Source organism: Rhinolophus sinicus, linkage group LG07 (assembly GCF_036562045.2).
Source record: "Rhinolophus sinicus isolate RSC01 linkage group LG07, ASM3656204v1, whole genome shotgun sequence".
In the NCBI taxonomy this organism is placed as follows: domain Eukaryota; kingdom Metazoa; phylum Chordata; class Mammalia; order Chiroptera; family Rhinolophidae; genus Rhinolophus; species Rhinolophus sinicus.
In genome coordinates, this window is record NC_133757.1 from 6,078,057 (window position 1) to 6,099,223 (window position 21,167).

Genomic DNA, 21,167 nt, shown 5'->3' on the forward strand with positions numbered 1-21,167 from the left:
TCGGGGGGAGTGGGTCTCAGGGAGGCCAGTGCAGCGGGGCAGGAGTGGACAAAGGGGGCTGGGGACGCAGGGGGAAGACTGACAGTGAGCCCCTTCTTAATCATTCATCCCACAGATGTCGACACCGTGATCTTAGAAGCCCAGCCTCCAGGACTGAACTGAGATGACAGCTGTCTGTTGTTTTGGTCCCCCAGTTTGTGGTACTTTGTTATGGCCATGGGAGCTGACTGAGACACTGCACTGGAGCAGAGTGAAGGAAGGGGACAAATGCAACATGCCCGCGGGACAACAGTGACCATTTTGTAGAATATCCCTCAATTTGTGTGTTTTTTTTAAGTAGGTTTACTGAGATATAATTCATATACCATACAATTCACCTACTTAAAGTAGACAAATGAATAGTTTCTAGTATATTACATTATTAATTTCTCTAAATTGTGGTACAATGTATAGAACAGGAAATTGGCCATTTTAATCATTTTGAAGTGTACAGTTCAGTGGTATTAATGATTTTTACAATGCAAACGTTTTCATCACCCCAACAGGAACCCCTTCTTTGTGACAACGGACTGTGGAAATGTGAGATGTTAACGAGAGGAAACTGGATGGGGCGTAGACGGGAACTCTCTGTGCTATCCTGGCAACTTTTCTGTAACTATGAAATCATTCCAAAATAAAAAGTTTATTTTTACAAACACACACTCACATGTCTGTATAGGGATTCTCACTGCAACATTGTTTAAAATAGTGAAAAAGTAGAAACAGAAATGCCTACCAGCCTGGGAATCCTTAAATACGTAATGTTACAACTGTGTCACACAAGCCCTGCTGCTGGGAAAAGGAGACAGCCCCATGTACACGCACACCCAGGGCATATTAAGGTGGCCGGGAGGGGGGAGAGAGGACTGAACTTTATACTTATGGATGGCCCATTAACGTCAAAGAGTATGGTTTATATACACACAAGAGCCCAGGCGTGCCGACGTCACATTATAACAGTGATGAGCATGTCTGGAGTACAACCATGAGGCGACATCTGCTTCCCAGTGTCTTTTTGTGATTTGAACAGTTTACAATATGCTTATACTATTTTGCGCGAGTGACCACCACCTCTCTGGATTGCTGCAGGAGCCTCCTAACCAGGCCTCCCTCCTTCTGCCCTCCACCCCCATAACCTCTCAACACAGCAGCCGGGGGTCCCTCTGAAACCTGAAGTCCAACCACATCTGTCCTCTGTGCAACACCCCGCAATGGGCCATCCCGGAAAAATAAAAGCAGAAGAGTAAAATCGAAAGCCCTGCTTCCACTCCTCCCTCTGCTCCCCGCTGTCTCTCTAGGATGCTGCTGTCCCCCAAATGCCCAGCACGGTGCTGGCAGAATGGCTGCCCCAGGAGTGCTGGTTAAAGGAGTGAATGAATCTACAGAAAAACCATGAAAACACTTCCATCCATGAGTTCTTTGATCACGGATAAGCTGGCCTGTGTTGCCACTAACATGACTAAACCCTTCCATGAATGGCCCCTCTGAAAAACAGGGGTAAGTCACTCTACCTTCTGCTGGTCTCCCTCCCAGGCACATGGGTAACGTGGCTCTGAGGAATACGTCGTGGACATTTGGGGCTCTTTGGGCCAAAGCTCTAAGGCAGGGGTGTCCAAACTGCAGCCCGTGGGCCAACTACGGCCCCCGATCCATTTTTAATTGGCCCGCAGCAAATTTTAAAAATATATTTAGTTTACTTAAATAAACCAGGTGAAGCAATACGTACTTCACCTAGAGTGAGTGGCCCAGCTGTTTGTGTATTTTACTGCATATGGCCCTGGGTGAAAAACGTTGAAAAAAGTTTGGACACCCCTGCTCTAAGGGTTCACACTTGGCATGTTATGTGGTAAGTTTCTTGACTGGAAGTGAATACATTTAGTCTTTTCCTTACATATGTGGATCCAATATTCAAAAAATGGCTGCTCATTCCTCAAAAAGTTGAACATGGAGTCACCATATAACCCAGAAATTCTACGAGATATATATCCAAGACAGCTGAACACATGTGCCCACCAAAAACTTGCACTATTCACAGTAGCCGAAAAGTGGAAACCCCCCAAGCGCCCATCGACTGACGATGGATAAACACCACGTGGGCTATGGAATCCGCCCGTGATGGACTATTATTCAGCCACGAACAGGGATACAGTACTCACACATGTACAACACACATGAGCCTGGAAGACATTATGCCAAAGGAAGAAGCCAGCCACAATAGGACAGACGCTGTATGGCCCCATTCATATGAAATCTTTACAACAGAGACGTCCAAAGATGGGAAGTAGACTGGAAGTTGCCAGGGGCTGGGGGCCTGGGGGCTTGGGAAGTAACTGCTAATGGGGACGGGGATCCTCTATCGGTGATGGGAATGTTCTGGAACTAGAGAGTGGTGATAGTTGCACAACTTTGTGAATATTCTAAGAAACCTAAAACCCACTGAATTACACACTTTAAAGGGAATTTTATGGTATGAATTATATCTCAATAATTTAAAAACAATTTTCTGTGCCTCATTTCCTCTTCTATAAAACAGGGGAAAGTCAGCCCCAGCAGGACCATAGTGTAAAGAGTAAGTGAGGCGGGTGTGTCCCCCTCCCCCTCCCTGGCCTCCCACTGGCAAGCGCACGCAGCGGGATGCATCTCTCCTGATCCACAGGACGTGTAGGAAGGTTCCGGCACACCATTTCTAAGGGCCCCAAATGCCTGCATCAGTGTCACAAAGGAATGGCGGAGAATGCACGCAATGAGTGGACAACCCACACCTACACACAGCGCATGGGAGACCCTCACACACTCGGTGTCGAGCAAAAGGACCAGACACGAAAGAGACTTCACTGCGTGGTTTCACTCACAAAAAGTAAAGAAATATACAAACTGACCCCTGGAATCAGAGCCCGGAAAGTGGCCACCCCGGGGATGAGGGCACGTGGGGGGGAGGGGACTTCTGGGGCTGGAAATGTCTTGTTTCTTGATCTGGGACTAGTTATGGGGACATACTTCACTTTGTGAAAACATATCAAGATGTGGGCTTCTATGTTCGCTTCTCTCTATTATTTTTCAATAAAGTTAGAGACTTTTTTAGAGAACCATGAAATACTATACAGCTCCTAAAACCATGCATTAGAGCAGATCCCAGGGAGCAGATGTGTGCGTGTGCATGTTCCTGTGTCCACAAGTGTGTGCATGGGTGTACAAATACTCACATACGTGTGTGCATGTGAGAGCATGGCTGTGCACGTGTGTCCATCCCTGGGTATCTAACTAGGGACAGCAACACTCCGTCTACCAGAGATCACCAGCCACAGCTGGTAACACAAGTGGCCACCTGAGGCCACCTGAACCATTAACCAAGTGCCGTCCCTTTTTAAGCCAGAGTGCTGCTTTACGGTCATCTGGGGACATTAAACACTCAAAATAGACCACTAAGGAAACCACAAAGGACATTTTCATTAATAACAATAATACTAGTTACTAAGCATTGCTACGTGCCAGGCAGCAGACCAACACCTTGACTTGTGTGTTTCTATTCTATTATTTATGCTCACGTATTACTGGAGGAGGCTGAACCTGGGGTGGGGGGAGGCCCTGGGGGGACAAAGGCCCTCGAGAGCAGTAAGTGGCAGAGCTGGGATTTGAACCCATGCCTCTGGTTAGCACACGAGCATGCACTGACTCCCTGGTTTGTGTCGTTTATTTACGAGTGTTTACCACCCTGCTCTGCTCAGGCCTGTGAACACAGAGCTGACCAAGGCAGGACCATGGAGGTGTGGGGTCTACACCCTTTGGGACCGAGACCAGGACAGGACACCAACTCTGCACTTCCGGAGTCCCAGTAAATTCCCCTTTCACACCCCCTGTGGCACCCCTGGACCCCGTCCTCTCCACTAGACTGGGACAGCAGGCTGCACAAGGGTGTATGGCCTGGGGCGCCAGCACTCTTAGGAAAGGGGGACCTGACCCAGGCAAAGTGCAGCTGCCCAGGGAAACCCAGATAGGGTCTGGTGGCCGAGACGCACGCAGAGATGCACACACAGCGCTCCAGGCATCACGGCTCACTCAGACCGTCGGCCTCCCTTGTCTGATGAATGGCTCAGAGGCCCACCGCCTCTCACCCTCCCAGCCTCACAGTGATGGCCAAGCTTCTGCTGGGCGTCCATTAACTCTGCACGAAGACCCCAAATGCACAGGCATGCTGGTAAACTGACTCTCCACCAGGAGGGAGGTAAACCCCGGTTTGTAGCGTTTGCCGATTGCCATGGTGTAAATACCTCCCCATGACGGATTTCAAGCTACCTGCGTGATAGGGTTGAGCAGAGCTGGGAAGACATGAGCACAGCTGACTCCCACAAGCTGTGCCAGCTGGCTCCAACACCCCAAAGCCCAAATTACAGTTACACACACCACCTGAGCCAAACGACTTAGTGTCAATGCTGGGAAAGCCAGAGGACAGTGGGCAGAAGCCCCACAGTGGTGGCTGGCACCCTCGGACTCCCAGCTTAGTGGCCCCCAGAGGACAGAGAAGCAGGACGCCCCTGGGGATGCAAGGACAACCCCTGTGAGAGTGGGTCTCCACAGGGACCTGACGATGCTAACAGACCCCAGGGACTGGGAGGGCACTGAGCATATGGGGGGGATATGATGTCATGTCCAGCCTCTAGAATCTGGCCCCTGAGAGTAACTGGAGAAGGTGCCACCCACCGGCCTGGTCAGGCCCAGGAGTCAGGCTCAGCCACACCTGTCCCTGGGCCTCCCCACTGAGAGGCCTGAGCGTGGCATGGCAACCACCCACAACAAACAGTGCATAGCGGCCAAGCCTGGCTCTGCAGGCCACCCAGGGGCTGAGCGGGCCACGCAGAGCGCACCTCCCCAGAGGACCTCTGAAGACAGCAGGGCAGCCCGCTCCGCGCCTTGGTTTCATCAGGTTTCTGACAGTGTAAAGTCCAATTTTCTCCTCAACACACAGGCTCAGAAGGGTGGGGTGGTCCTGCACCCCAGCTCAGGCCGCTGTAACTCGATCCCCAGGCTGGAGCAGGGAGCTGGCAGCCACAGTCCAGGCTCTGTTTGTAACCTCTTCAGCTGCCTCCCTGCGACCTTGAGCCAAGGACCCCCCCAGTCTCTGGCTGCACACTGGACAAGGGGAACCATGCTGCTTCCCCGCCTGACAGAACCGGACGTGCCAAGAACAGATACCGGAAAAGACCTTGAAATTTTTGGACAAATGTGGCCACCCAGGAAGTGTGGCATGGGGCCACCTCCCTTCCTTGTCAGGCCCTGAGACTGGGCCCCCTTGCTATTTTGGCTGTGAGGGACACAGGGTCAGATTTAGAGGCTGGGCTGACGGCTATCAATTTAAAATAGTGCCCTTTCTAAAAATAAGTACAAAATCCGGAAACCCAGCTGGAAGGGTCCTGCTCCCCCACCCCCAACTAAACTGTAACCCTCAATATAAATGCACTTCAGCAGGGAAAGGCCAGTAAGTGAGCTGCACAGTGAGCCTGCAGGCGTGTGTGGTACCAACTTCTAGTCACAGATGGCAAGGGAGACCAGCATGCCCAGTGAAGGCCCGTGAGCATGTCAGGTGGGTCTCGCTTGTGGCCTGGTGTCGTGTTTGCAGACATGAGAGCAGGGTGTACATTAATGCTCTGATGGGTTTTATCAACAACACCCAGCAGTTCTCCGACACCAGCTGGGTGTCCTACAATCCTCTCAACTCCGACACTATCTACCTGGAGTTGGTGTTGGATCCCATAGGTAAAGGGCTCAGTCCCACAGCACTGCCCCCTACACACACACACACACACACACACACACACACACTTCTGACATCAACTGCAAGTCCAGGTTGTCACCTGTACTTCTGACTGAAAGCTCCAACCCTCAAATCACATAACTGGCTCTCTTGGCAACCAGTCCCCTTCCTTAGGTGCTTTCCAAAAGTCACCTCATTAACACAAATTCAGGTGTGGTTGAAAGGGGCTTGTTATAAATATGAGACACCTTTCTCACTTAGGAAATCAAAAACGGGGATGAAGACCAGGTATTGTAAGTCACAACTTCACAGAGCCTAACACAGGACATGTGCAGTGAAAACATCACAGCTGAAAAGAGAGAGACACAGGCTCCTACGACTGTCCCCTGCCTCATTCTTGCCGGGAAACTGCCTTCTGGTTTTTGCTTTGTGGGAGAACAGGCTAGAGAGGTGTGTCTGACCCAGATGAGGCCCGTCCCTAGCTATCTGGTCCTGGGCTGTGCGTGTGTCAGGAAAGTACATGGCAGAACCCCAGGAGCAAAGTGGTCAGAAGAGATCCCCACCCCCACGCCTGCGAAACCCAGAGCTGTTGTCAGATGCCCTGTCTCGTCACCCAATGCACCCGACAAGCTCCCTGCTATGGCTAGCAGAAGAGCATTACTTTGCTCCTGTGGTTTCCTTTTTTAATATATAACTTTGTCCATCATAAGAAAAAGTAATATCACCATATCACATGTTTGGAACTTAGAGATAAGAAGAAAGCATTACCCATAATTCCACCACACAGCACACCACCCCCACCGCAGACTCTGCATCCTGCATTGCAACTGTCTTGCGCCTCCCACTGAGGCCCAAGTGCAGACAGACACACAGACAGACAAGTAAACGGCAGGTCGACTCCACCCTCTACCTCAACCACCAAGAGCGTCTGGGTGTGTGGCCTCCCAGGGTCTTCCCCCGCCCACTCTCAAGCATGCTTATTCCAGAGTCGTCATCATGCTTAAGCAAGCAAGAAGTTTGTCATCAGCTCCCATCACTTCAGATTATATCACAGGCATTTTTCTGGGCTGCTACATACAAAGGTGTTTTTGTTTTTTTTCATTTTTCCTTGTTGCATTGTTTTTTCAGTAAACTTTTTATTTTGAGAATTATATATTCATATGCAGTTATAAGAAATCTGGAGATTTGCCCCAATGGAGACATCATGTAAAACTACAGAGCAACATCAAAACCAAAATATTGACAATCTTACAGTCCAAGTATAGATAGATTTCCACCACCAGCAGCGTCACTCCTGTTGGTCTGTATGGCCACAGCCACCTCCCTCCTGCCCTGACGCCATCTGTAACCCGTCACCCACTAACCTGTTTTCCATCACTATAATTTTATCGTTTTGAGAATGTTATATACATGGGATCAGATAGTATGTAACCTTTAGAGATAGGCTTTTCTTCACTGGAGGTTCATCCAGTGTGCTACCAGTGTGTGTCTTTTGCTTGCTGAACAGCGTTCCATGACGTGGGTGTGCTGTTCCAACTATTCGTCCCCTAAAGGACATCTGGGTTGCTTCCAGTTTGGGGCTTGCAGAAAAACTGCTATGAACATTCATGTACAGGTTTTTGTGTGAATTATAAGCTTTCATTTCTCTGTGATGAGTGCCCAGGAGTGCCATTGCTGGGTCACATGATAGTTGCATGTTTAGGTTCTTAAGAAGCTGAAAAACTATCCTCCCAAATGGTTGTGCCATTTCACATTCTCACCAGCAATGTCTGAGCTCGTCGGCCTCTGCTGTTGTCAGTATCTTCTAGTTTAGTCATTCTGATAGGTGTGTAATGATGTCTCATTGTTGTTTTCATTTGCAGTTCTCTAAAAACGAATGATGTTGAATAATATATTTTGAGTGTTTATATGCTATCTGCATATCATCTTTGGAGAAATGTCTGTTCATTTTCTTTCCGTCTATTTTTTTCTCTGTTCTGGTTGGGTAACCTCTATTTTTCTATCTTTATTTTCACAGATTCTTTCTGCTATTAAGCCCATCCATGGAGTTGATTTTTGGTATTGTTTTTTCAGTTCTAGAATTTTCATTTGGTTCTTCTTCGTATCTTCTACTTCTTTGTTGAGATTTTCTACTTTGTCATTTGTTTCAAGCATATTTGCAATTGCTTGTTGAAGCATTTTTATCGTAGCTACTTTAAAATCTTTGTCCTAAGATCTGTGTCATCTCAATGCTGGTGTCTATTGATTGTCTTTTCTTATTCGAGTTGAGATTTTCTTGGTTCTTGGTATGACAAGTGATTTTGTATTGAAACCTGGACATTTTAGGTATTATGGTATGAGACTCTAGATCTTATTTCAACCTTCTCTTTTCGTTGGCTTGTTTTGGATTCAACTCCAGCAGGGAAAAGGAGGTAGGGCTGCCTCATTATTGCCAGGTGGGGAGAAAGTCCAGGTTCCCAGCCTGGTCTCTGGTGACACTGGGGTGGGGGAGGGACTCTTATTACTGCTGGTCAAGGGTGGGAGTTCCACCCTGGTTGGGAGGAACAGGAATGCTTCATGACTGCTTCCCATATGGCCACCACTGACGTGTGCATGTGTTGGGTGGGGATGGCGGGTGGCCTTATTACTGCTGGATGGGTGTGGAAGCATAGGCCCTCCATGTGGCCTCCACGATACCCCACTTGGGCCTTCATTACTGCCTGGCTCCTAGCTCCCTACTTGGCCTTCTCTCACACCCCCAGCAGTGGGGCTCATTAGAACCTGACAAGGCTGGAAGCCTCGCCTCCCTACTTTGCCTTTGCTGGCATTGGTGGGGATGGACCATAGTTTTTTCTGTGGTATTTGGCTGGTATAGAGCAGTTAGTGTCTATAAGTTTTCTGTCTTGCTAGGCTGCATGTTTCCTGGCCTTTTGCTGGAGACAGCAGGCTCCAAGTCTGGGATCAATGAGGCAAAAAGAAAACACCGGGAACTCACCACTAGGTTGGTTATTCCTCGGGTCCCGAGGTCCCTAACTGGTCTGCCTTCTTCTGTCCCTCCTTTCAGACTCTTCGTATGTTTGTTTTATACCTAATATCCAGGGTTTTTACTTTTATTTAGTAAGATAAATAGGGAAAGGTACTTCTACTCCATCTTGCCAGAAGCAAACATTTCTACAAATGTTTTTCATGGTTTAGATTTTCTCATTTGCAACCAGGGTCGGTCTTGGGAGAAGAAGCAGGGTATGTCTCTGACAGAAGACCCCTCCTGCTCCCTGTAAAGCATTCGCTTTGCAGAAGATGCTGGAGAGCTCTTGAGGGGCTCCTCTGGAAGGAGCTGGGCTCCAGATCCCCTCGGCAGGCAGGCCAGGCTATGTTCCAGCACTCCTTCCTGTGACAGCCCTTCCTCGTCTTTGAGCTTGACAGAGAGAACGCGGCATCCACTCTATGAGTATAAACAGCAAGCACCCATCAGAAGGTTCACTCTCAGTCTTGGCTAATTCAGCCTATATTTTACTGGGTGGAAGACATGACGCCATAGCGTTCCTTGTACAAGGCCAATGACAAGGGTATTTTTAGATTTCTTCTCCCACAGCTTCAGCTAAACCTCAGCAATCTGGTCTTTTCCGTATAGCCCACATAGAAAATGCAGATGGGTCTGTTTCGAAGCTGGTAAGTACATGCTGTAAAACTGTACATAAAACACAATCTCAATTATGTTTTTTAAAAAGTGCGTGTTGGGGGGGCGGGGGAGTGGCTGGAAGGACATATGCCAAAATGTTAACTGATGTTATTGGTGGATTACAAAAGGATTTTTTTAGTTGCTTCTTTCAGATTGTTTATAATTTCCAAATTTTCCATGTGAATATATTATGTTTATAAAATTAAAAACAAAAATTTAAACAAAAAAAGCAATTCTCTCCTCCTCCAAAATCAAACTAGTGACTATATGAAGCCATCATCTGGACCTGGGTTTATTCCTTAAGACCATAAGTTTTGGTCAATATAGGACTATGGCACCTTTGTATGTGATGCAACCCAGATTCAGGGCCTGCCTGGCAAGTGGAAATTATGCCTCATCCCTGGGCACCTGAAGCTGCCGTGTTGCCCCGAGGCTTTCCAGTTTGGGCTGCACCTCAGGTGGCAACACTATTGCAGGGAGTCTCTCTGCAGCTCTGGACAAAGGTGCTCCTGACCCCATGGAAGCTGCCCTCCGTGGTTAAGGAGCCAGTGGCACACAGCCCCGGCGGGTGCCCTTGGGTCCGGCAATACACAGTCAGTGCCACCGAGGGACCTAAAGTGCAATAAAACACAGCACTTCAAGAATCCACTTCTCGGGCGGGCCTGGTGGCTCAGGCGGTTGGAGCTCCATGCTCCTAACTCCGAAGGCTGCCGGTTTGATTCCCACATGGGCCAGTGGGCTCTCAACCACAAGGTTGCCAGTTCAACTCCCGCACGGATGGTGGGCTGTGCCCCCTGGAACTAGCAACGGCAACTGGACCTGGAGCTGAGCTGTGTCCTCCACAACTAAGACTGAAAGGACAACAACTTGACTTGGAAAAAAGTCCTGGAAGTACACTGTTCCCCAATGAAGTCCTGTTCCCCTTCCCCAATTGAAAAAATATATATAGAGAGAGATGAAATGTTTAAAAAAAAAAAAGACTCCACTCCGCCCGCCGCGGCCCACCCCAGACCTGCCAGAGGACGCCCTCCAGGACGCAAACAAAAGGACCGCTCATTAATCTTGCACGCAGTTCCTCCACGGCAAGGTGGCCTCCAGCCCAGGCCAACCAGGGCCTGCATGTGGCATCTTCCCCAGCAGTTACACCCTTGGACCCACCACCATACCCCCTCCGTGGCCTTGGTGGGTGGCCTTCAATTCAGCAGGCAACTTGGGTCGTGGCTTCCCTGGAAGGGTGTGGGCCCTGGGGAAGCCAGCCAGCCCCCTGGCCGGGAGCCTGGGACCCACAGTCAGGGAGTGCAGGAAAGTGGATGCAGGAAGAACCAGCTGGTATGCATCACAGGCAGGTGCCCTCAGACCCACCCAGATTCCTCCAGCAGGAGGCTGGTGCTACCAGAGAGCCAGAGGGCAGTAAAGAAGCGACACTTCCAAACTCTAGGACAGGCTCAGCAAACATTCTGAGTTCAAACACAGCTTCCGATGGCACCATCTTGACTGAAGCACCCTCCCCCACCCGGACTAGGTCACCCGGCAATGTTCTCTGCCATTCCCCTCTCTCTTTGGGTCTCTCTTCTTTTTTGCTATTGTAGGATGTGGAGACCTTCTCCCTGTAACCCCCTCCGCTATCTGGAAACAACTGTTTACCCTCCTCTCACAGAGGCAGGGCCATAGAGGGACCCAGTAACATCAGTGGAGAAAACACCGAGGGCCAGATGGGGGTGCAGGGCCAGGCCTGGCCATTGGTTGCATCTTTATTTATAACTTCTTTTACTTCCAGCGTTAAGGCCCCTCGATTCCAACCGGAAAGGTCGAGAGAAAAATGAATGCCTTGACATTTTTTCCAAACATCCTCCCGAAGAGCTCTTGGCAAGGGAACGTGGTTTTCTGAGAGCATGGGAATGTCTGGTCGCAGAGCACTCCTCAGATTGGATCTATTTTTGTTTGGTGAGACATCTGTGCTCTGCTAGCCTCCACACTTGGGACTATAAAGGAAAAACAAAACATATAAATGGGGACCAAAAGCTCTACCAAAATAAAAGTGAGTCTTGAGCCACTGAGTTACATGTTCGGTGGGCGGTAGGCACTGTGGCAGCGTGCTGAGTGCCCCTGCCTGTTACGCGCTGCCCCCAGCCCCGACGGGGCCCATCAGGACACCAGCTCAGGGCTCTGCCTCAGTCTTTTCCTGCAAGCCCTTCCAGGAAGTTCTGTGTCTGAACCACACAAACACAAGCCAAGCGCACCCACGGGAGAGGCTGGGACTCCCCCAACCAAGAGGCAGACAAGGAGTGCAGCTCAGAGCACGACTTCCAGAGTCAGACTGCCAATAGCTGTCCCACTGGTGGGACCTCGGGCAAGGGACGTAAGCTTCCCACCCCTGCTGTACCTCATCTGGAAAGCGGGATTATAATCAGGGGTCATGCAAAGCAATGCATTCACACGCATGGCCGGCACGTACCATGAGCTGTCCACAGGCGTCCTGTGAGGTTGGAGTAGATGGCTGCTCCCTGGGGACAAGAAGACCCAGCAGCCAAGGGAAGACACCCACTCAGGAAGGACATGGGAAGCCCTTCCATGTTTCCCGACATGGGGCTCAGATTCCAGAAGTGTCACTGTGTCTCCCTTCCCCCAGAAAAATGTCTGAGAGCACTGCTGGAGAGCCACTGGGCCCATTTCCTGGGCCAGGTGGCCCAGCAGCTGCAGAATGGCTGGTGCAGCTGTCCAGGAGAATGCAGGGCCACATGGCTGCTTCTCTCTCAAGGCCTCGTGTGTCCTGGACTGTCACCCAGACAGGCAAGTGGGAAAGGCCCTTGCTGGGCACAGACCTCAAAGACCCTTCACACCAGACCCCATTGAGAATGAGCTACAGTCCCAGCTGTGCTGCTCCCCAGCTGTGCTTTCTTGGGCAAGTCATTTCCTCCCTGTGCCTCAGTTTCCACATCTGCAAAATGGGGATGAGACAGCATCTACCTGAACACTCAATAAATATTAGCGATTATAATGAGACCACTAGCAGCAAACTCAAATACCCTTTCTGCCCATCACTCAGCTGCAGGATTTCTCCAGCATTCCTTCCCCGCCACAGACGCTTGGTGTGTCCAGGGCCCCTGCTGGCTTTCTTATCACTCCTGAGGTAATTAGCATGCTGATGCCACAGCAGCCATGTGGCCCGAGCTGGCTTGAGAGGAGTTATTCAAGCATTTCATCCTTCCTTTCATTTGCCTGACCTCTCATGGCATCAGGAACAGAGGCGGGCCCCAGCACCGGCGACATTTAAAAAACAGCTTCTCCTACAACTTACTGCCGATTTCGATTGGCAACAACGAACATTTTCTTTACAAATGACTATAACGACATTATACCCTCTTCTAGGCTAAAGTGGCTTTTTCTTCTGATGTATTCTGGAGTCACAAGCTCCTGGGTATGAGATGGGAAGCTGCCGATAAAACTGGGGAAGGTCTTTTGAGCACTTTTTACGTGTCAGGCACAGTACAGGGCACATCCCATCCACCGAGACCTCATGTAAACTGCACAGCAACACAAGGCAGGTCCTCATCCTACAGCCCAGAAAGGGAAGGTGTTGAGTGGCTGAGGGGCACTCCAAGGTCATGTGCTCGGAAGCGGCCAAGTGAGGATTCAAACCCTGGTCAACGTGACCCAGGCAGCCTGACAACTTTGAGTTACTGGGATTAAAATGTAGTTTTCTTGGCTAGGCTCCTCATACACACCAACCATCAGTCTCGAACACCGGAAGTTAATTTGCAACATCTTTCAGCCTTTGTATCTGATAGGATGAGAAAACAAAACAGCAGCATCTTCTCCAGAGAATAAACGAGCTACAGACTGCGTTCCATCTTTGATGAAATGCAGATTTCTCATTAAAAGAAAAGCCTTGGTTTTAAAAACATACAATGAAGAATGAAAAAGGATATAAACATGCAACTTACAGAGGAAAAAATATCAGTGACCAAAGAAGATGAAAAACCATTACTCTCATTAGTAATCAAAGATGGTACCATTTTTTTTCTATCAATGGAGGCTTTTTTTAAAAAAAATGATGATACCATCATGGGTATTATTTGCTAATGAGAATGTCCACACTGCAGATGGGAGTGCAACTGAAGTTGGAAGGGTGAATTTTGCACAAGTACCCAAAACCTTAGTATTTTGCATATCCTTTGACCCAGCAATTCCACACGTGAGAATTTATCTTAATGGAAAAATCACAAATAAGGGCAAGGCCATGCTCTAAGAACATTCAGTGCAGCCCTATTTACACTGATGATGAGTTGGACACAAATGGAACGTCTAGCAACATGGTGTGTCACACGGTGGAGTAAGACGCAGCCATTAAAATAATGACCTGGGAGAACGCCATGATGGCGAGTGGGGCTCTCCAACCCATGCTGGAGAGAGATTCTAAAAACACCATGTGACCCTGACCTCATTTTTGAATGGACTATGTAACCTACGACCTGTGTACTCTGAGGTGGACCTCAGACGAGAGGTGATCAGAAGTGGGCTGGTCCGAGGATTATGTTTTTCTTTCCCATCTCGTTTTCCTAAATTGTCAACAGTGAATGTGAGCACAGGCTAAGGAGCCAGACAGCCTGAGTTTGCATACTGCCCCTGTCACCTTGTAGCTATGGCCTTTGGAGGTTGTAGAGATCAAAGGAGCCGGTGCATATAAGCACTGCGGCAGCTGGCCAGCATCCAGCCTGGTCCCCCTACGTCTCAGCTGTGTGACCTCAGGCAAGTGGCTTCACTCATCTGAAAGGGGGACAATGACACCACATCACGGGCTCAGCGTTAAGGTTCCGCAAGGCAACACATGGGAACAGCTGCTCCTACCCCCACCCCTCCCTCCAGGAGGAGCCCAGGAATGTCCATGGTTTTATAACAATAAGAAAAAATACAAATTATTATATTGAAATTTTGAAAAAATAAAGAGGCTAATGGTTTTAATGGAGTGACTCTGCTGCTTTAAAGCAACTGGAAAACAGGATAATATACATGAAAGGATGGAATCCAGGCCTTGGACAATAGGCAGTGCAGCGCTGTGGTCCCCGGGGAGGGCGGCCAGTCCCCAGCTGCCCCTGCAGGGGAAGGGGGCCCATCCAAGCTCTCTGGGCCCTGGACCTCGCTGCACGTCCCCCAGGCTTTGGGAGGGTCAAGTGAGATCACGATGGGGGTGGGTGGGGCCAGGCGCTGCCAAGGATGGGGCGGGCTTGGGGCAAGGGGCTCAGATCAGGCCCGGCAAGACCTCCCCTCGATGTCCCATCCTTGCAGGGTCCTCCAGGGAGGGGGTGTGCGTGGCTGACCCCCCAGTCCAGCCTGAGGGCCCGGGAAAGGGTCTCCAGGGGGCAGTTCTCACCCCCTTCCCATAGCATCCTTCCTCTGGTCCCGCGGGGGCTGCCCACCATGCCCCTGGCCCCCTGCAGCCCAGCCCTGCCTACTCCTTTCTGTTCTCCACTATCAGGTGAGAGAATGGCCATGTGCCCAGCTCCTCGCCCAGCCCCAAATGGCCTATTCAGGAAGACAGAACGGGTGGGGGCTCCCCTTGAGAGGTAGAGGCACGGAGGTGATGAGAAGGGCTGAGTTCAAATCCTGGCCCAGCCACCTGTTTGCTGGACAAATTCAGAGCAACGACTCAACCTCTGAGTCTCAGTTTTCTCATCCATAGTACGGGACTAAAATGCCAGCTGAATCAGGCTGTTATCGGAAGCTGATGAGCCCGTGCAGTGCTTAGGTCAGTCTGGCACACAGCAGGCGCCCAATAAACGATGGCTGTTAATTTGATTTGCCATTTTCTCCCCCAATATGTGTGTGCCACCCCTGACCAACCACCTGGTTCCCACCGAGAAATCCTCTGTACCCATTCATCTCATTCCCCCTTTAAAGAACCTGGTCCTATCTGGAAATTTCTGCCAAAGTTGCAAAGTCTCTGGAAAGACCCTGTGTAGAAATAGAGAAGAGTGAACTCTGGGACCACCAGGTCCGCCCAGACTAGCAGGGTGGACACAGCCGAGATGCTGGCCTTAGTAACAGGGGCCCCACCTGTCCCAGCCCCATCTGACCCTGCCCCCGACCTGCCCCGGACCTGCCCTGGACCTGCCCCCGACCTGCCCCGTGCCTGACGGCTCCTCCAGGGCTCCTACCAACAGAAGTAGCGGCAGCGTTAACTGAGCACCTCCTGTGTACCAGGCACTACGTTAGGCATTTCACAAAAGTTCTTTAACTTAATCGGCATATTCCCCATTAGATGGACTGAGTCTAAAGTGGTTAAATGACATCCATCTGGCCAAGGTCACACCAGCTCTGAGTGGCAGAGGCAGGATCTGTGTCCAGGCAGCTCAGCCCAATAATTGCCCCCCCACAAGCCCTCCCGGCCCAGGCCCAAGGGCTCCTGTCCACGCTGGAATCCCCGCAACGGGTCCGCATGGTGTTGTCTAAAGGAGCACCTGTCCCCAGAGGACGGCACTGCAAGGACACCAGGAGGGTCTCGTCCTCCCAGAGCACCGCTGCTCTGCTGAGCAGGAAAGGACAGATTCCAGATTAGTTTGTGGTAATCCCTCCTTAGACAAGGCCTGCAGGGGCTGCTGCTTATCTCCTGCTCCGATGGGGAGGGGGCTGGCGGGTGGGCCTCTGTGCAGCTCACGAAGCTGAAAATATTACCAGGAACCAGGCAGCATAGGGAAGAGAAACAAGTCTGGCCCTGGTATACAGCTGCCGGACTTTTCCAGGGCCTGGGAGCGGGTGAAAGAGGAGAGGGGTGAGGTCTAGAATGTTCTGTATTAGAGAGGGTTCCTTTTCCCAGACAGATCTGGAGGCTGTGCAAAAGCCACAGATGACCAAGGACTTCCTGCTGGCTCCCCTCCGCGCCAGCCCACGAAGTGGCCGCTGGACACTGGCTCTGTCTCCCTGATCCTTATATGCCACATCCTCTCAGCCCCCACACCAACCAGACCTAACGTGCCCTCTTGGATGGACCCGGGGACAGAATGTGGGCACAGCCAGGCTGACATTTCAGGGCAGACTCCTCCCACCCCATTTCCAAGACAGTAAGAAGAGCACAGGGCAGCCCGCTGCAGGTGCAGGGGTGGGAGAGGAGAAAAGCCCCCAGGTAGATCCTCTGAGCCTCCCAAGGCCAGGGGAGGAAGCTCCCTCTCCCCCTGAGTTTGCTTTTGCCTCTAGCTCAACCCGTGGACCTCTCGTTTTCTTTCTCCTAGACCTGCTTTGTCAGGCTGAGTCTATTGAGCCAGAACACAAGCCAAACACGAGGACAGTCAAGTCACAGCATCTGGCTCCCCTGGTGTCACCATCATCAGCCGGGTGCCCACCTCAGAGCCCTGTGGTGGTGACGGTGGGTGCTGACCCCACCCCAGTGAGATGAGGCAAGCAAGCACTGGGTGCCCGGAAGCCCGAGGTGCAGAAACAGAGGCTCTAGCAGGCGTGTAGCCTGGGCTGGCCTCATTGTCAGCTCAGAGGCCAGCTTAGAGGATACTCCGGTAATTGCAAGGTTTTTTGTAAATGTTAATTACGGTTGCCTTAATTAGCTCACACCCATTGATCTACAGATTAGGTTTATAAGTGTAATTACCTGACAGGCATATGGATTACAATTATGCTCCAATTAAACCCCAAGCTTATAGCATATTAATCAGCAAATGGGGTCCTAGCTCTGCGGGGCCAGGCTGGTGCTCTGAGGGCCTTACCCCGGGGCTGGCCCTTCGCAGGCTCACGGGCATTTGGGAAATTAGAGGGAGGGAGAGACAGGACAGTCCACATGGTCTCAGAGGTGTCCAGAAGATGGCGGCCACACGTCCAGTCCTTCTAGGCCTGGTTGAGAAAAGACTGGTGAGGTGAGGCGGGGAGATGACCCGGCCCAGCCTGCCAGGCAGTGACTAAGGACTAAGAGCTGTGTCCAGCTCAGCCGAGCCGCAGTGAGGACAGCCCATAGCCCCCCTTTCTTCCCTCAAGGAGATCAGGACGCTCATCAGCCTGTTAACACTTTGTAAGCGGGCATTTTCCCGCCAAATCGCGTCGTAACGCGGGGCTTTTTTGACATTTCCTCGCCAAAATTAGACTTTCCGTAAAATATTCATATCTTTCGATCTATTTGATATTTTTCTATGAAATTTTCAGTGTTTTAGTTTAAAAAGAGGTCTCTATTTATTTACTTTGCAAAATTTTTGCCGGTTCCAACTAGAGGCGATATGACGAGTTTACTCGTTTCCCACAAAAAATTTAATTATGACTCTTGGCCCCTCCAGGCAGATGGTTTTCTCTCTTTATCTCTGGAGAGAGGTTGTGAATATTATTAACCTACTTTCCAGGCTGGGGAGTGGGGAGGCTATGGAGCCAGCTGGGCACGGAGGGCAGTGATGGAGTGCTGGGAACCCCCACCTGAGAGCCTAGAGGATGGATGGAGTGGCAGGGGACAGTGAGGAAAGGCTCCAGGTGACAGCCCAGCAGAGCAGTCTGGGGAGAGGACAGGAAGTGCCTGCAGTGCATGGAGGGGTGTGAAGGGTCTTGGGCCTCAGTTCACTGGACCTGGCGCAAAACTGCAGGGTCAGCATCCAGCACTGCACCCTCTGGACATCCTTTGTGTGTCCCTTTGGGTATCCCAGCAGCAAGCCCGAGCTCCAAGGGGAAGCCAGCAGCTCGGCTTGGGGCCAGAGGTGAGAGCCCGGCCTGGGCCACGTCCTCCAGCACCCTGAGGAGACTCACCAGTGCTACAAGGCAGCCTGCTGGGGACCCCCACACTGGAGTAGAGGGGCACTGATGCTGGCAGGTATGACCAAGGTGCCAACAGGTACCATTTCTGGGGACATGTGATTTCGTGGGAGGTAGCAGCTCCTGTAGCCCCATTTTACAGATGGGTAATGTAGAAATGAAGGCACAACGAATCTCACACCAAGAACCCAAGATGTCAAGGTGACCCAGCAATGGACTGAGACTTTGCACCAGGCTGTCAGGCTCCCGAGCCTCTCTCAGGCCTCTGGGGCCGGCGGCGCCCCTCCCCCCTTTCCCACAGCTGGCCTGTCAGAGCTCTCTGGCCAGGATCACAGCCTGGAGAGGAGAAGCATGTCTGTCTGCTCCACAGCCAGTCAACGACGGGGAAGCCGTGCACACACACCTATGCACACGCATTCACACGTAGGAAGGACGAGGCCTGTGCACACAAACAGCCTGTGGCTGAGCCCTCCACGGTGGCCTGCACACCACGGCAGCCGAGCCACCCTGTCCACGAAACTCACGGTGTTCCTCCTCCCACTACACACATTTCTCGAAACTTTATGGACAAACAAAAGCAGATACACTATTTGAACACAAGTATTGCACAGGGAGGTGGGGATGGGTCTTCTCTCCCGACAGCACAAGAAGGGGTGTGTTGTGGGCGGGGAGGGGGCAACAATCATCCTCAAGCAAGGGTAAGGCCTCAACAACCGAGACGGGGTCGCCCACAAGCCCCCTGCCCTGCAGCGGCCACAAGGCACAGGTCAGCAGAGGCGCGGAGACGATGGTGTCAACAGTGGACCAGGCTCCCCGGCCAGGAATGAGCCCCCATCACCAGAGGTGTTCAAGCCCCATTTACAGTCATGAAGAGGACTCTGTCCAACCCCCAGGCCTCTGAGGGGCTGGAAGCCGGGCCATCAGCCCTGCTGGCCCAGGCCAGGACATCTTTGCCACCTACTCCCCGCGAGGCCAGCAATGGCCACGCCAGACACTTTACAGACACAACTGGGTTCGATTTCATCCTCGTAACACCTGACACAGTAGGCATTCCCACCCCACTTACAAGTGAGAAAAGCAAGACTCCGAGACTTTGTCACTTGCCCCAGAGTGCCCCAACAGGCAGCGACTGAGCCACATTCAAACCTGGATGTCTGCTTCCAAAGACCCTGCCCTTGGATGCAGCCAGAGGCCGGAGACAAAGGCCCATTCCTGCAAATCCCACGAACTGGCCACCACAGGAATCCCATATACTGTGTCCAGTTAAGCGAAGAGAGCACCAAATCGTTTCGTCTATGCATTTTCAGGGTTTTACAAATAAGATAAGAGCTAAAAAAGAAAAAAGAAAGCTTTTTTTCCAGAACTAGGACTCACTGCTGGGAAGCTGTTTGCTGGTAAAAATCTAATTGCACTAGGTTTTCTTATTAGACTTACTAGTGCCCATTCATACACACAATAATCACCACTGCTACTTACAGTGAAAAGAAGTCATGCGTTTAAAAATGCATGCATTTATTCTATAATGTCCCTTTCTCCATTCTTTCCAGGTCACAGAGGCTTCAAGGCCACCTGTTGACCAGTGAGAAGGCCACAGCAGAAAGAGCCAGCCTCACTGTCCAGGCCAGGTGCTGGCTGGGGCACTGCTGGACAAACTGTGGCCGTCTTCTGATCTCAGCTCCAGACTGTCACTTGATGCTCCAGCTCCCTCGTTCCCCAATGGCCTGCCCTGAACCCCACCAGCCACTGAGGCCCCAATCCTGTGGTCTCCCTGCCTCTCCTAACCCAACCCCCTGCCTCAGCCTGCCAGTCTCCAGCTCTGGACGGAAATGTTTCTGGACAGAATGATATGATGTCTGGTATGTTTCTAGACAGGCCTGGCTAATAATAATTGTAACAAAGTACCACAAACTGGGGGGCTTGAGACACAAGAACGTATTCTCTCACAGCTCTGGGCCAGAGTCCCAAATCGAGGTGTGGGCAGGGCAGGCTCCCTCCAAAGCCTCCAGGGGGTACCCCTCCTGCCTCTTCCAGCTCCCGGTGGCCCCAGGTGTTCCCTGGCTTGTGGCAGAATCGCTCGACCTCTGCCTCTGTTTTGACATGGCCATCTTCCCTCTGTGACTGTCTCTGTGTCTCCTCTCTTTTTATAAGGACACCAGTCATGTTGCATTAAGGACCCACCCTACTCCACACTGTGACCTCATTTTAACTAAGTGAATCTGTAATGATCCTATTTTAAAATAAGATCACAGTCACAGGTACTGGAGGTTAGGACTTTAAGATATCTCTTAGGGGAACACAACTCACCCCACAACACCAGGACAGTGTCTCATTGGGTCCCCACAACCTTTAACCCTGCTAACAGGGAGATGCTCCCCGCGTCCTTGTGTGCACGAGGCTGACTGACCTGCCAGGGCCTCCGGCTTCACGCACGGGGAACCAGGCTCAGGCACTTGTCCGAAGCTCGTGGTTTTCCAGGATCCTACCAGGCGTCTGTGGAAGCCACTGGGCAGCAGAAAACAAACCCCAGATGCAGGTGGGAGCGGAAGGTCACCTGAGGCAGGTTTAGTTGAAAAGCAAGAAGTTCTGTGTCCCTGGGGGAACAACATCTGCCCAAGGGTCCAGGATGCTAACTGATCGCAGAGCTCGAGTCTGGAGTCTGGGTGCTGCGAGCACCTTCCCCAGCCTGGGCGGCCCCTTCCCTGGGACTGCTTCTTCTGGAGGGAGGTCGTCAGCCCAGACCACCTCGGGGCAGCGGGGGCATCTATGTCATTGAGCTCAGAGCCAGGTCACCGAGCATGGGGCCAGGTCAGGGGCCAGGAGGGGCCCCAGGGAGGAAACTTCACCCAGGAGACAGGGGGACAGAGGCTGACCCACCTCTGTGCTCAAACCCGACCTGGGGAGGACAAGCTGTGGACGCTTCCAGAACTGAATTTCTTTCCTCCACCAAGACTTACATTCATACAATTAACAGAGTCATTAATAGAATCT

The 21,167-nt window shown here is 51.3% G+C and overlaps 1 protein-coding gene across 3 annotated transcripts in view; it reads right to left on the minus strand.

Moving 5' to 3' along the window:
- Positions 1-21,167, minus strand: part of LHPP (phospholysine phosphohistidine inorganic pyrophosphate phosphatase) — a 111,873-nt gene that overhangs the window by 22,772 nt on the left and 67,934 nt on the right. Inside the window, exon 7 of one of the 3 annotated variants that reach the window (XM_074338831.1) lies at positions 11,395-11,428. The exons of the other annotated variants lie outside the window; for them this stretch is intronic. Within the exon in view, the coding sequence (XP_074194932.1) occupies positions 11,410-11,428 (19 nt within the window). The 3' untranslated portion in view covers positions 11,395-11,409. Of the gene's footprint in view, positions 1-11,394; positions 11,429-21,167 lie in introns of those variants that run through there. 3 annotated transcript variants of the gene reach the window in all.